At 44.4% G+C, this 10,763-nt stretch overlaps 5 protein-coding genes across 5 annotated transcripts; 3 read left to right on the top strand and 2 right to left on the bottom strand.

Moving 5' to 3' along the window:
• Nucleotides 1-351: 351 nt before the first annotated feature.
• LOC117783740 lies at nt 352-1,661 on the bottom strand. Its single transcript, XM_034621284.1, has 3 exons — nt 1,638-1,661; nt 1,542-1,572; nt 352-1,463 (listed from the first exon to the last, which is right to left on the bottom strand). The coding sequence occupies exons 1-3, from the start codon at nt 1,659-1,661 to the stop codon at nt 562-564; spliced, it is 957 nt and encodes a 318-aa protein (XP_034477175.1). The 3' UTR covers nt 352-561.
• Nucleotides 1,662-1,673: 12 nt separating this feature from the next.
• Nucleotides 1,674-2,413, top strand: LOC117785816. Its single transcript, XM_034624059.1, has 3 exons — nt 1,674-1,777; nt 1,848-2,139; nt 2,196-2,413. Exons 1-3 carry the CDS (start codon nt 1,725-1,727, stop codon nt 2,262-2,264), a joined length of 414 nt encoding a protein of 137 aa, XP_034479950.1. The 5' UTR covers nt 1,674-1,724; the 3' UTR covers nt 2,265-2,413.
• A 40-nt stretch (nt 2,414-2,453) lies between these two features.
• On the top strand, nt 2,454-3,101 carry LOC117785822 (ATPase inhibitor mai-2, mitochondrial). The gene is made up of 3 exons (XM_034624066.1): nt 2,454-2,607; nt 2,716-2,854; nt 2,912-3,101. Exons 1-3 carry the CDS (start codon nt 2,558-2,560, stop codon nt 2,978-2,980), a joined length of 258 nt encoding a protein of 85 aa, XP_034479957.1. The 5' UTR covers nt 2,454-2,557; the 3' UTR covers nt 2,981-3,101.
• A 297-nt stretch (nt 3,102-3,398) lies between these two features.
• Nucleotides 3,399-4,626, top strand: LOC117785815 (5-formyltetrahydrofolate cyclo-ligase). The gene is made up of 3 exons (XM_034624058.1): nt 3,399-3,557; nt 3,617-3,872; nt 4,349-4,626. Exons 1-3 carry the CDS (start codon nt 3,441-3,443, stop codon nt 4,582-4,584), a joined length of 609 nt encoding a protein of 202 aa, XP_034479949.1. The 5' UTR covers nt 3,399-3,440; the 3' UTR covers nt 4,585-4,626.
• Nucleotides 4,372-10,729, bottom strand: LOC117785808 (protein virilizer). The gene is made up of 6 exons (XM_034624046.1): nt 10,540-10,729; nt 9,762-10,459; nt 8,078-9,699; nt 6,036-8,022; nt 4,897-5,970; nt 4,372-4,833 (listed from the first exon to the last, which is right to left on the bottom strand). The coding sequence occupies exons 1-6, from the start codon at nt 10,603-10,605 to the stop codon at nt 4,653-4,655; spliced, it is 5,628 nt and encodes a 1,875-aa protein (XP_034479937.1). The 5' UTR covers nt 10,606-10,729; the 3' UTR covers nt 4,372-4,652.
• Nucleotides 10,730-10,763: the final 34 nt, after the last annotated feature.

The raw sequence follows: 10,763 nt of genomic DNA, 5'->3' as shown, positions 1-10,763 counted from the left end.
TGGGTTGGCGGTTTGGGTTACGAATTTAAGCCATTTTAGTATTGTGATCAATTTCCAAAATGGGCTTCAGTATGAAAATTCTATCATTTTCAAATTTTGCAGAATTTTGTTAGAATTTTGTCAAAGTTTGGATTAATTAAATTAAACTTTCACCCCCTGAGACACAACAACTAGCTATAAAACAGCTAAGTTGGCAGCAGTCATTAGTGCAAACAGTAGCAGTATTTATTTTATAAGGAAAAAATACTAATTTATCGAACTTAGCGCTAGCATGGCCAACATCAAGTCAAATTAGTAACGGGTCCGTCCGCCAAAATACAAATTTTTGAAATTAAAAAACCTTTAAGTATTAATATATGTATAAAAAATGTTTACTAGCATATCAGTTGAGCAGAGTTTATCCACATGTTGTGAAATAAGACTATTAAATCGAACGTTGCGTTAGCAAGCCAATATTATTTTGACCGCATTATTTCAATGATAATTTAGTTTTCGACAGGCATATAACACAGAATATCAGCTAATTTAACTTTAAAAATTTATGTATGTGAAAATTGTTTACTAGCATATAAGTTGATCAGAGTTCATCCACAAGCGGAGCATGGTGCGATTTTGTGCCAAAAGTGCAGCATCTTCGAGATATTTAAAATGTTTATCCTCAAATTGTGGTACCTTCATTGGTTCTGGTGATTGTAAGCAAATTGCGCAAATATCTTGATTTTTGATTATCCGCTGCAATCGCTCATGATGAAAGCTTAAATAACTGACAGAATCCGCAAATGTCGGTAAATCCTCAACGTGTCTCGTCTGTGCACTAGACGCTGATACTGAATTGCCCTTAATTGCAACGGTTGCAGTACTTGCAGTATTGCAGTCCATTTTCTTAAATTGCAATTTAAGCGCCTTAATATCAACGTCATTTGGATCAGTTTTCAACGCTACCCTTAACTGCGGTTTGCTGGTCTTTTGAGGTATTGGTTTCTTTAATTTGGAGTTCTTCATTCTTGATTTTTGTTCAACATCAGCTCGAAACATTTTGGGATCTACACGAACAATATGCGGCTTGGGTTGTTCATCAAATATCCGAAACTTTGTATCAGCGGTTATCTTATTAGCTTTGCCCTTGCCTGATTTACTCGTATTTGGTTTATTCAGACGCGGCGATATCATAACCTTAACTCCTGATCCAGTCTCAACGGCGGCTGCATAGCTCATTCTCATCCCCTGCATTGACGGAGATGGGGAAGACATCGGTGCCTCCAACTTCATGTATTCACCCAGAGGCTTACGACGTACGGGAACAAATTGACACGGTTCCTTCGTTAAATTTAAGTTATCGGTACCATCGTTTTCCTTTTTTTGAACATTGCGGTTTTTGCGTTTAATGAGCGCAGCCGCTGATTTTGATTTGGGCGCCGCCAGCTTCGTCTTGCGTCGTCCTTTGGTTACCACTGATTGACTGTCTTTTTCAAATGGACGCATTGAATTTCAAATTATTTAATTTACTCAACAACAAATGACGTCTTAATATAGTGACTTACCGTTACCGGGATGTAGTTTTCGCGGAGTTCTCTGATGATTTTTTTATTGCTGCTTTCATTTTATAAAATTTGAACTTTGTGCTACTATCGTCTGACATAAAATTTAGATGCCTTTAGCATATGTTCATTGCCAGAAAGTTTTCCATATCGTATAGAACATTTAAATACTTTAAATACGAAAAAATGTTTCCTACTGGTTTATTTCTACGTACACAAGCCTTGAATCTAAATTACGCGTAAGTTTCAGTTGTGTTAAGAATGGTGCAAGAGTATTTTAAATATATATTTTTTCTTTAACTTTCAAAGACTGTGCTCTAATAGACGTTACTCGGACACAAAGAGCAACATATCAAATGTCTTCTTTTTGGGCGGCGGCTTGGAAAAGATGCAAGGAGGAATCAAAGAAGAAGAATATTTTACCTCAATCAATCAAGGACTAATGTGTAATATACGCAAGCATATTGAAAGCTCTAAAAATGCCGACTATATGCGCAATTGGGAGGAATACCAGAAAACTCTGGATCACGCCGCTCTCTATAATACCACTTGCCTCAACAAATACAAGGATGTTCACGAGGAAGCCTTCTTCTTAAATGAGGTATTTATATAACTGAAAATAAACTACCGATTTATAATTAATATTACATAAAACAGAATACGGAGTGCATAAAAATCATGATGAATCGTACCAAAATCCCTACCGACACTGACGAGGAAACTTAGCTTGCAAATGGCGATGTATCGAACACATTTGATTTTAGAAATTTCGTTCTTCTCCACATATATACTATATTAACTAGGGTATTCTTGTGATTAACACAAAACACCTCTTTGTTATCAAATTTAAATAAATTGCACCTAGACCGTTAAAATCTTTTTTCACTTGTTAAACAAGTTGGCATCCCTGGCAATATTTAAGCAGCTGGTTTTTTTCATAACAAGTCGAAATACAAAACATAAATCACCCTCTATATATAGTTAGGTATACTATATTAACTACCGGTATATAAATCAACATGTTATTATTGCGTCGTCTTATTCAACGTCTAAACTCCAATCAAATTCAGTAAGTTTCATTAAGAAAAGTGTCAGAATATTCTTGAAATTTTCGGGAGACATCATTGCATAAGATTGCATGTATAAATAAACAGTGCACTAATTTATTTGCTTGCAGACAATTGAGAATGTCGCATGTGGGTGAACTTGGTAGCGGTGCGGGCAAAGGCGGCGGCGGTGGTGGCGCAATTCGCGAAGCCGGCGGCTCATTTGGTAAAATGGAGGCTGCACGCGAAGAGGAGTTTTTCTACAAGCAGGTACGCTGTTCATACATAAATATTTATCTCTATTTATCATGTGTTATTTTTGTACAGCAAAAGGAACAGCTCAAGAATCTCAAGACAAAGACGGACACCAAAGCGCCAGTTGCAGCTAAGAAATAAGATAAAGCAAAAGAAATTATAGTTTATAGATTGTTTTTTACTCTATTTTATGGCTGATGAGTTTTTGTGGTTACTGATGAAATTAAAACAAATGAACAAATAAAAAGAAAATAATTTGGAATATGCAGTTATTCCCAGCTTATTTGACACATTAAGTCTTCATAAAATATTTAGCAATCAAAGTAAAGCTGTCAGACATGAAGTGGGCGAAATATGCTGGAAGTGACTGTTGCTTTCCAGTCTCAGTGTGGGGCTGCTTACCGGGGGAGGTGTACTTAAAATTCATAAGTTGACCTGGCGATTGTTGTTTACGAATTTGAGTGAGAACTAGTGGTCATTGATAACTGATAGCGGGCACATTTGCTGATAAGCGAGAAAAAGAGAGAGACCTATGCATAGAAGTTGATTTCGAAAGCAAATAGAAAACAGTTATCACCGGTTAAGACAAGTGTGCATTGACATGGCAGCTTCCATCCAGAATAGTCTGAAAGTGGCGCTGAGGAAGCGCATGAAGCAGCTTCTCGGTTGCATAACACCCGAGTCTCGAGCTAAGCAATCTCAAGCTGTCACCGCAAAGGTAAGTATATGGTTATTTCGTTGGAATCCAACTCAGAGGCTTCAATGTACAATGTACAGGTGCTGCAGAATGAGGCATTCCGTCAGGCGCAGCGTGTCAGCATCTATTTGAGCACCAGCGATGAACTGGACACCACGGCAATAATCTGTGAGATGCTTCGTCTGGAGAAGATTGTATTTGTGCCCAGTTACCAGGGCACAAAAATGAAGATGGTGCGACTGCGCGACATCACCGATTATGATAATTTGCCAATGACCAAGTGGAACATCAAGCAGCCAGACTTTAAGGAGAGTCGCGAGGATGCCATGACGAATGGTAAGCGAGATAGATACCCTCTAAACACGCTACTTGTTGTCAATAGGTTTGCTGATAAAAAAATATTGATATATCGATGTTTTTGATAACACCAATATCGACATGAATATTATACAGGGTGTTCCAGAAACATTCAAATTATATGTTGATTATATTTTGATTTCGCTGATCAGTTTTTCCCAGCTGCTCCATACAAGTTGCGTAGGTTGGCCAGAAAAAGTGCAGAAAATCTGGTCAAACTAATACTATTATTAAAGGATTAGAAAAATATTTTTCACACTTTCAATTGACGTTTAAAATCAACAATTAATCAGATTTGCTTAAATATAATCAAAATCTTATTTAGGAATACCCATATTATTTTTATTTGATATTTTTACCCAGAAATATCGACAATTTCAATTACATGGCGCAACTTTTAATTAAACATTTTTAATTGCCCTAATCACTACTTTTAACGACTGCCTCCATTGCAGGACATGGTATTGATCTATTCATTGTGCCCGGCGTGGCATTCACACGAAGCGGCAATCGCATGGGACACGGCATGGGTTACTATGACAAATACTTGACTCAGCATGCGGAGAAGTATCCACATAAGAAGATCACCATTATGGCGCTGGCACTCAACGAACAGATCGTTCCCACCGAGGAGCTGCCCATGGATGAGCACGATGTGCGCTTGCAATTTGTTGTTACAGAGAATTCTTAAATTTATTTACGAATACATACAAATTGTATAAATTGTAATATACACAATACATTTTTAAATGCAAATCCTTAACGTAAATAGGGCGGTCTTGAGCGCAGTCCACGTCCACGCGGTCGTCCACTGTAATGGGGCGATGTGTAATGGGATTCACTGTTGCCAAAGTGCGACTCGGCATTACTGGAGCGATATGGAGTGCCAGTCGACTCTGACCAGCTGGAGGGTGATCCAATGCGCATCAGCTTCTTTTGCCTGCAAACAGAGATGCCAAAGATTAAAGATTTCTCTATTATATCCTAATCTTGATCTGCTCACCTGTAAGCAGCTGCGGCTGAGATGCGGGAGCCGCGATTGCGACCCACACGCGATCCACGCAGCATTGAGGGTATTTTGTTGTAGCCAGTTGGACCTGTGGGTTGTGCTCCACATGTCTCCAACGCCAGGAAGTCATCCACATGCAGTGAAGGCGGCCGCGATGTGTTTGGCGGTCTGGAACGGAACAAATCGCCCCGCGAAGGAGGCGGTCTGGCAAATCCACGACCACGCACTGCGGACACAAACATTTTCTTCTCGGGTCGCCCAGTTGCCGGCTCCACCTCAACGCGGCGAGTACGGAAACAGGGAGCAGTGGGTGTCATCTCGCGATTGGACTGAGGCGATCCAGATAAATGGAGCACGCGTTTGCAATCCCCGGTGAGATTTAAATCGGGATTCAGACACACATTGGCCAAGTCTGTCAAATCGCAGGCAATGCGCTCATAAAGTGGTTCATTCATGTCCTCGATAACCTCAATGGGCAACGGTTCCAGCCAGTAACGTGCCGTCAGCTGTGCATTCTCTGCCGTCGCACAGAAGCGGGTGAAAATGGGTCGTGCCTCGTATTGGGTAACAATGCCCTCGGCTTGTGGCAGATACGGCTCCACATTGAGGGGACTCGTCACTCCGGCATTGTTGCCTCCACTGGCATTTGCTTCACCTTCGATGGTCGCTTCTGTTGGCGGTGTTGCCCCTGCAGGCGTCTCCTGATCCTTTGATGAATGCAGTGCAACGAGTTGCTTTAAGTCACAAAGCGCTGCCTCATTGGCCACCGCCTTGTGCTTGTCCAGCACTTTGAGAATGCGCTGCAAAACTGGCGGCTTGTCCAGCTCCACATCCTGGAACTCCAGCAGCTGGGCGAGCTCAGTGGCGCCCAGTTTAAGTGTGCGCTGTGGCATGGCGGACATCGTTGGCGGTGGCTCAATTTGTGTGAGAGAACGCAACAGTAGAATCAAGGATTCAATGTTGGCATTATACTCCACCGTCTCATTGTGAAGTATAACACGCTCCATCCAGGCCTGAAACTCGCTAATCTTCTGCTTCAGCAGCTGAGCCAGGTGATAAAATGTGAAGCTGTAAGAAAACAAGTGAAAAAGCTTTAGAATACCCAATAAAATAAACTTGGAACTGTAACTTACTCATGCTCTGTGAGAATGACCAGATTACGCACTGCCAAAATGGATATTCCGTGTGTCACCTCCACGCTGGCCAGATTACTAAAGACGGCATCGATGACGCGAGGGATTAGCTCCTTGGGTGGCAATGCGGCCGACAGATTGAGTGCTGGCTGTGCCGTCGATTTATGGGAAATTAAAGAGATGCCTGAATCAAGAAAACTGTCGAGTATGCGATGCACTGCCTCCTGGCAATTAGAGACAACATCATTGAACTCATTGAGGGACAAAAGAGATTGAAACAGTTCCCAGAACTTGCCCGACAGAATGGACAACATGGAGCTCTTGAGCGGAGCAAATGCACAGAGACGCGTGGAGAAACGAAGCAGACGCTCCAAATTGGTGGTGGGCATGCAATTGGCGCTTTGATACTCATTGCACAGCAGTTCCATGATCGTCTTGGCAATCAGCAATGTCATGTTGGGCGCCAGATCCGAAAGTTGCATGCAAACCCGCTGCAACAGCTCCGAGAGCTGTGGAAAACTCGAAGGAGCTAATGCCTCCACCAGCTTGGCAATTTGTCCGCTCTGTGGATGCAGGTGGGCGGACCAAAGTTTACGCTCGGTGATCAGACGCTGCTTGTGCTGTTGCTTCAGCTGATCGCACAGTGGTTGTGGCATGGGCAACGGCAGTGGCAACAGTTCCGCCAATAACTTGAGACCGGGAATAAAGTTGGCTGGTCCATCGATGTTCTTCAACACCTCGCGTATCATTTGGGTCCAGAGCGACTTGTGCAGCGACTCCTCGTCCTGTTCGTGGGGCTGTGTGTAGGCCAGAAGTGTCTGCACCACCTCCAGCTTGCACTGTTCCACCTCAGCGCCCGCCTGACAGCGTGTGGGATAATAGTAGAGCAGAAAATAGACCTTAACCAGATGATCAATGGCCGTCAGATCCTTGAAGGTGCCATCGCGGCACAGTATGGCATAGGAGAGGAGTTCGCGTAGAATTTGGAGCGTGGGCAACATAATCTGACAACAGTGGACACCCTGTATGGTCATCAAGGCGGGCGCATGCATTCCCGGCTGCTCGAAATATGTGCAGAGTCGTTCCATGATTTGGATCAGCAGCTGGACGCCATCCGCTGCATACAGTTGAAGGGCAACAAAACGATGTTTGAGTTCTTCGGTGCCCAATCGCTTGGATGGCTTGATGCCTGGCGGTGGAGTTGATTTGGTGGTGACCAGGAAACGTAATATACGCAATGCCATAATCAAATCACCCGGAAATGTGGTCAGATAGTCTAGGGAACGTCCAATTACCTCCACCAGAGGCATGATATCATCGTAGATAAATACATTGATAGCCTCCAATGGCTTCATATACACATACATCTCCTGCAGCACGGCGGACACAGAGGGCTCAAAGGTCTCGTGATTCTTGGCCAGCTCCAGGATGACAGCGCCATGCTCGATGAGGTAATCCAGCTGCTCACAGTAGCGCACACATGCATCGACCATGTCGACGGCGTAACTAAGCACTGGGCTCTTGTATTTGGTGCCCGGTGAGCTCAATTGACGCTGTGACTGCAGACGCTGCTCTTTCTTGATAAGGTCCATGAATATCTTTAGATTATTGTTTAATCCTAGCACCTCAATGGTGTGCTGACGTCCAGCCGGATCGCAGGTCTGCGAATAGATGGAATGCATGTGCGTGGCCAGTTTGATGGTATCATATTCGGGTGCTGCGGCCGTAAACACAATTGCATCCAGGTGATAACGTGTCTGCACCTTGTAGGCCAACTCAATTCCCAATCGCGCCAAACGTGGCAACACGGGACGAAGAATAGGGCCAATCTGTTGAAATACCTTGCCCAGAACCACGGCTGTGGGCTCCGTTTGCACTGCAACATCAATTGCCACAGTTGGAGCTGCATTGGCTTCTAATTTGACTTCCGTTTCCTTTTCCAAACTCTCTGACGTGTCCATGGGTTTATCTGCTTGCTCCGATTTAACTAAAAGATATAGAAAATGTAGTCTTAGTCGCGTCTTGTCTATGTTTAAGCCTACCTTCCGGTGCTTCCTCTTTGACTAACTCAACTTTGGGCTCCTTGGGCACCTCATCCAGTCCAAGAAGTATGGCAACAATTAGTTGCGTCACTTCAAATGCATCGTCCACAAAGTAATCAATGCCCACATGGGATTTGAGCAGCGCATGCATTAGATCCAAAGTGCACAGGAATGTTGTGGCTGGCAGCTCCTTGGAATTGCTTAGAATCAACAGCAGGGATTCGGCCAGAGAGTGCTGGGTAAAGTAAGATTGTAGGGCATTTCCAAAGCTTCGCTGTGCATTTGGATCAGTGACCAATTCGAATTTCTTGGAGACGGGCAGAAAGCGACGTGGCTGCTGAAAACTTAACTGATTGGCCAACAAGGCATCCATAAGCATCTCAAAGGCGAATTCAATTTGCTGATAAACCTCTTGGGGTTGTCGTTCCATTTTCCGTATGAAAAGCTGCGTGCAACTTTTCCGCACACTTTCCAAAGCCTCGTAGAGATGCAGTTTCTTGATGATGGCCTGGAGAGCATATTTAGTTCGTGTCAACTTGGCCGTCTTAATGGACTCGACAATCAGTTGATAGCCATTGGTTTTAGCTGCCAGAAAGTGTTTAATGCCTGTTTGTGTATCCAGCATGGAGTAGACAGCCTTAAGGAGCTGCAATTTAATCGATAGCGCCATGTAAGGCTCCTGATAGAGACTGAAGATCGCTTCGAATGCATCAAAGTTGTGGTGCTGCAGCAGATGCTGGAACAGTTGCTCATAGCTGCAAAGCAGCTCGGCCATGCGTGCTCCCAGCTTGATGTGACGAATCTTGAAAGCTGGTTGTGGTTGCATACAAGCTGCCTGGAAGCTCAGCGCAATCTGTAGAATATTTGCAGCCTGACGCAAATGGGATTCGTCATTTTTGAAGAACTGTTGCAGCACGAAATTGCGACGCTTGTAGTGCTGTGTCAAGTAGCCCAGTTGATTGTTTAGCTGCTCCCCCAGGTAGACAAACTGCTCGCGTTCATCGACAGTGACACCGCCATGTTCCTCATTGAATGCGTTCACATTGTCCCAGCGTATCTGCAGTGACAGCTTCTTGAAGAGCAGACGCAATGTGTCCAGCTCCTTGCTAAAGTGTGCCTGCAAGTCGCCTTTGTAGACCAACAACGGACGTTGCCATGGCTCAAAGGCGTCTATGGCTGGCGGTGCAGCTGCTGCGGCTGCCTCCAGTTCCCGTTCATACTCTGCCGCAGCCGCTGCATCCACACCATCGTCTTCATCTTCCAAATCATCGCCAATAATCTCATCATCACTCAGAATCGGCTCAAATTGCTCTTGCGGTGTATCTGATCTTTCTCGTTCCCGCTCACGTTCTTCCTCCTCGCGCTCGCGTGGCAAAGATTCCGACGAGTGTCGATAGGTATGCGAACTCTGCAGCTTGTAGTGAGAGCGGGTATCATCATCGTCATAGTCCATGGTGTCTGGAGAACGCGGTCGCGTGGGAGAATCAATTGAAACGGGCGGAGTACGTGGCCACTTGTGCTCATCAGCATCAGAGCGTGACCGCTCCGAGCGCTTGCGACGTGAACGATGGCTCGAATACTCTGGTGAACGAGACCAATCACGTGGCGCCTTGTCACGAGAGCTGCAGAAATAAAAAGTTAATGAATTACATAAATATGCCAGTAATTATGTCTACTATATTACCATCGCAGGTATTCCCTATCGTTGCTCTCGGAATGCGAATGGGTTCGTATTGGAGGCGGCGAATGATCCGTCGAATGCGTGGATCTTCGCAGGCGGCGCAATTCACGTTGCTCCTCATCCGCATGTTGATGATAATGATCTCGCGATATGCCGTATTCGATGTCATCATGCTCATAGTCACTAACACTGACATTGGCTTTGTGTGCCGTAGTCACCAATAGTTCACTCGGTATGGGCTCCGACCAATCCTCTTTTAGTACCTCTTCGGGAATGATTACATTGTGAGCATCTCCGCTTAGATTGCAAATCTCCGGCCCAATCATAGCTGGCTCGCAAGGCAGCGTGGGACTCGCTATGGGTTCCGTTACCGAGTTAGTGAGTATGCCGTAGATAGCAAGGGTAATTGCACTATACCAGCCACGCAGGACGAGTCCATCCGTTGGAATCTTCTCCTGTGAGCAGTCAAGATGAATACAATCATTCTGATTGTAGCGTAAGAGTCCCAAGTTCTCAAATGCCGAGGCACCCGGCATGCCCAAATCGTTCACAAAGAACTCCAGATCGAATTTTGAGGGATTCGTGGCGCCCAGACGAACACCGCCCGGAAAGTCCGCTTGTACCCGGGCACCCAGCGGTATAATGCGCACTTGCGTTATAAACACGGGCTTTGGAAACTGAACCAGGTCCAAGTTGATGTCCTTTTAATGACAAACATATTTATATTATTTCATTTATAGTAAATGTGAATTTCTACAACGAAAATGCAAATTATACTTACGGTGACTTCTTCGTGCGAGAACGTGTCAAAAAACAGCAACTCAGCTCCATCATCGGCGTCGGCCATTTTTGTCTTGCAATTATGTCCCACTTATCTGTTGTAACAACAAATATGCTAATTGTAATTAGGTAAATTTACTTTTTTAAACAAATAAACAAGCGTCCGTCGGCAATTTTTCTGCTTTATGTTAACAAGTTGCCAAGCAGCGTTGCCACTATTTGATC

The sequence above is a fragment of the Drosophila innubila genome (genome assembly GCF_004354385.1).
Source record: "Drosophila innubila isolate TH190305 chromosome 2R unlocalized genomic scaffold, UK_Dinn_1.0 1_C_2R, whole genome shotgun sequence".
NCBI classification, from domain to species: domain Eukaryota; kingdom Metazoa; phylum Arthropoda; class Insecta; order Diptera; family Drosophilidae; genus Drosophila; species Drosophila innubila.
Note: the sequence above shows the minus strand (reverse complement) of the source record. Positions and strands in the feature narration are given on the sequence as shown.

Excerpts from the sequence above, each read along its gene's own strand:
- LOC117783740 (XM_034621284.1), bottom strand. The coding sequence starts at position 1,661 with ATGCTAAAGGCATCTAAATTTTAT. Across the intron at positions 1,573-1,637 it reads TAAAGGCATCTAAATTTTAT|AGAACTCCGCGAAAACTACA; the intron begins GTCAGACGATAG and ends AAAAATCATCAG. Across the intron at positions 1,464-1,541 it reads AAAACTACATCCCGGTAACG|ACAGTCAATCAGTGGTAACC; the intron begins GTAAGTCACTAT and ends CATTTGAAAAAG.
- LOC117785808 (XM_034624046.1), bottom strand. The coding sequence starts at position 10,605 with ATGGCCGACGCCGATGATGGAGCTGAGTTGCTGTTTTTTGACACGTTC. Across the intron at positions 9,700-9,761 it reads GATAGGGAATACCTGCGATG|CTCTCGTGACAAGGCGCCAC; the intron begins GTAATATAGTAG and ends TTATTTCTGCAG. Across the intron at positions 4,834-4,896 it reads TCAGCCGCAGCTGCTTACAG|GCAAAAGAAGCTGATGCGCA; the intron begins GTGAGCAGATCA and ends CTCTGTTTGCAG.
- LOC117785815 (XM_034624058.1), top strand. The coding sequence starts at position 3,441 with ATGGCAGCTTCCATCCAGAATAGTCTGAAAGTGGCGCTGAGGAAGCGC. Across the intron at positions 3,558-3,616 it reads CTCAAGCTGTCACCGCAAAG|GTGCTGCAGAATGAGGCATT; the intron begins GTAAGTATATGG and ends TACAATGTACAG. Across the intron at positions 3,873-4,348 it reads CGAGGATGCCATGACGAATG|GACATGGTATTGATCTATTC; the intron begins GTAAGCGAGATA and ends CCTCCATTGCAG.
- LOC117785816 (XM_034624059.1), top strand. The coding sequence starts at position 1,725 with ATGTTTCCTACTGGTTTATTTCTACGTACACAAGCCTTGAATCTAAAT. Across the intron at positions 1,778-1,847 it reads GCCTTGAATCTAAATTACGC|ACTGTGCTCTAATAGACGTT; the intron begins GTAAGTTTCAGT and ends TAACTTTCAAAG. Across the intron at positions 2,140-2,195 it reads AAGCCTTCTTCTTAAATGAG|AATACGGAGTGCATAAAAAT; the intron begins GTATTTATATAA and ends TACATAAAACAG.
- LOC117785822 (XM_034624066.1), top strand. The coding sequence starts at position 2,558 with ATGTTATTATTGCGTCGTCTTATTCAACGTCTAAACTCCAATCAAATT. Across the intron at positions 2,608-2,715 it reads CTAAACTCCAATCAAATTCA|ACAATTGAGAATGTCGCATG; the intron begins GTAAGTTTCATT and ends ATTTGCTTGCAG. Across the intron at positions 2,855-2,911 it reads AGGAGTTTTTCTACAAGCAG|CAAAAGGAACAGCTCAAGAA; the intron begins GTACGCTGTTCA and ends ATTTTTGTACAG.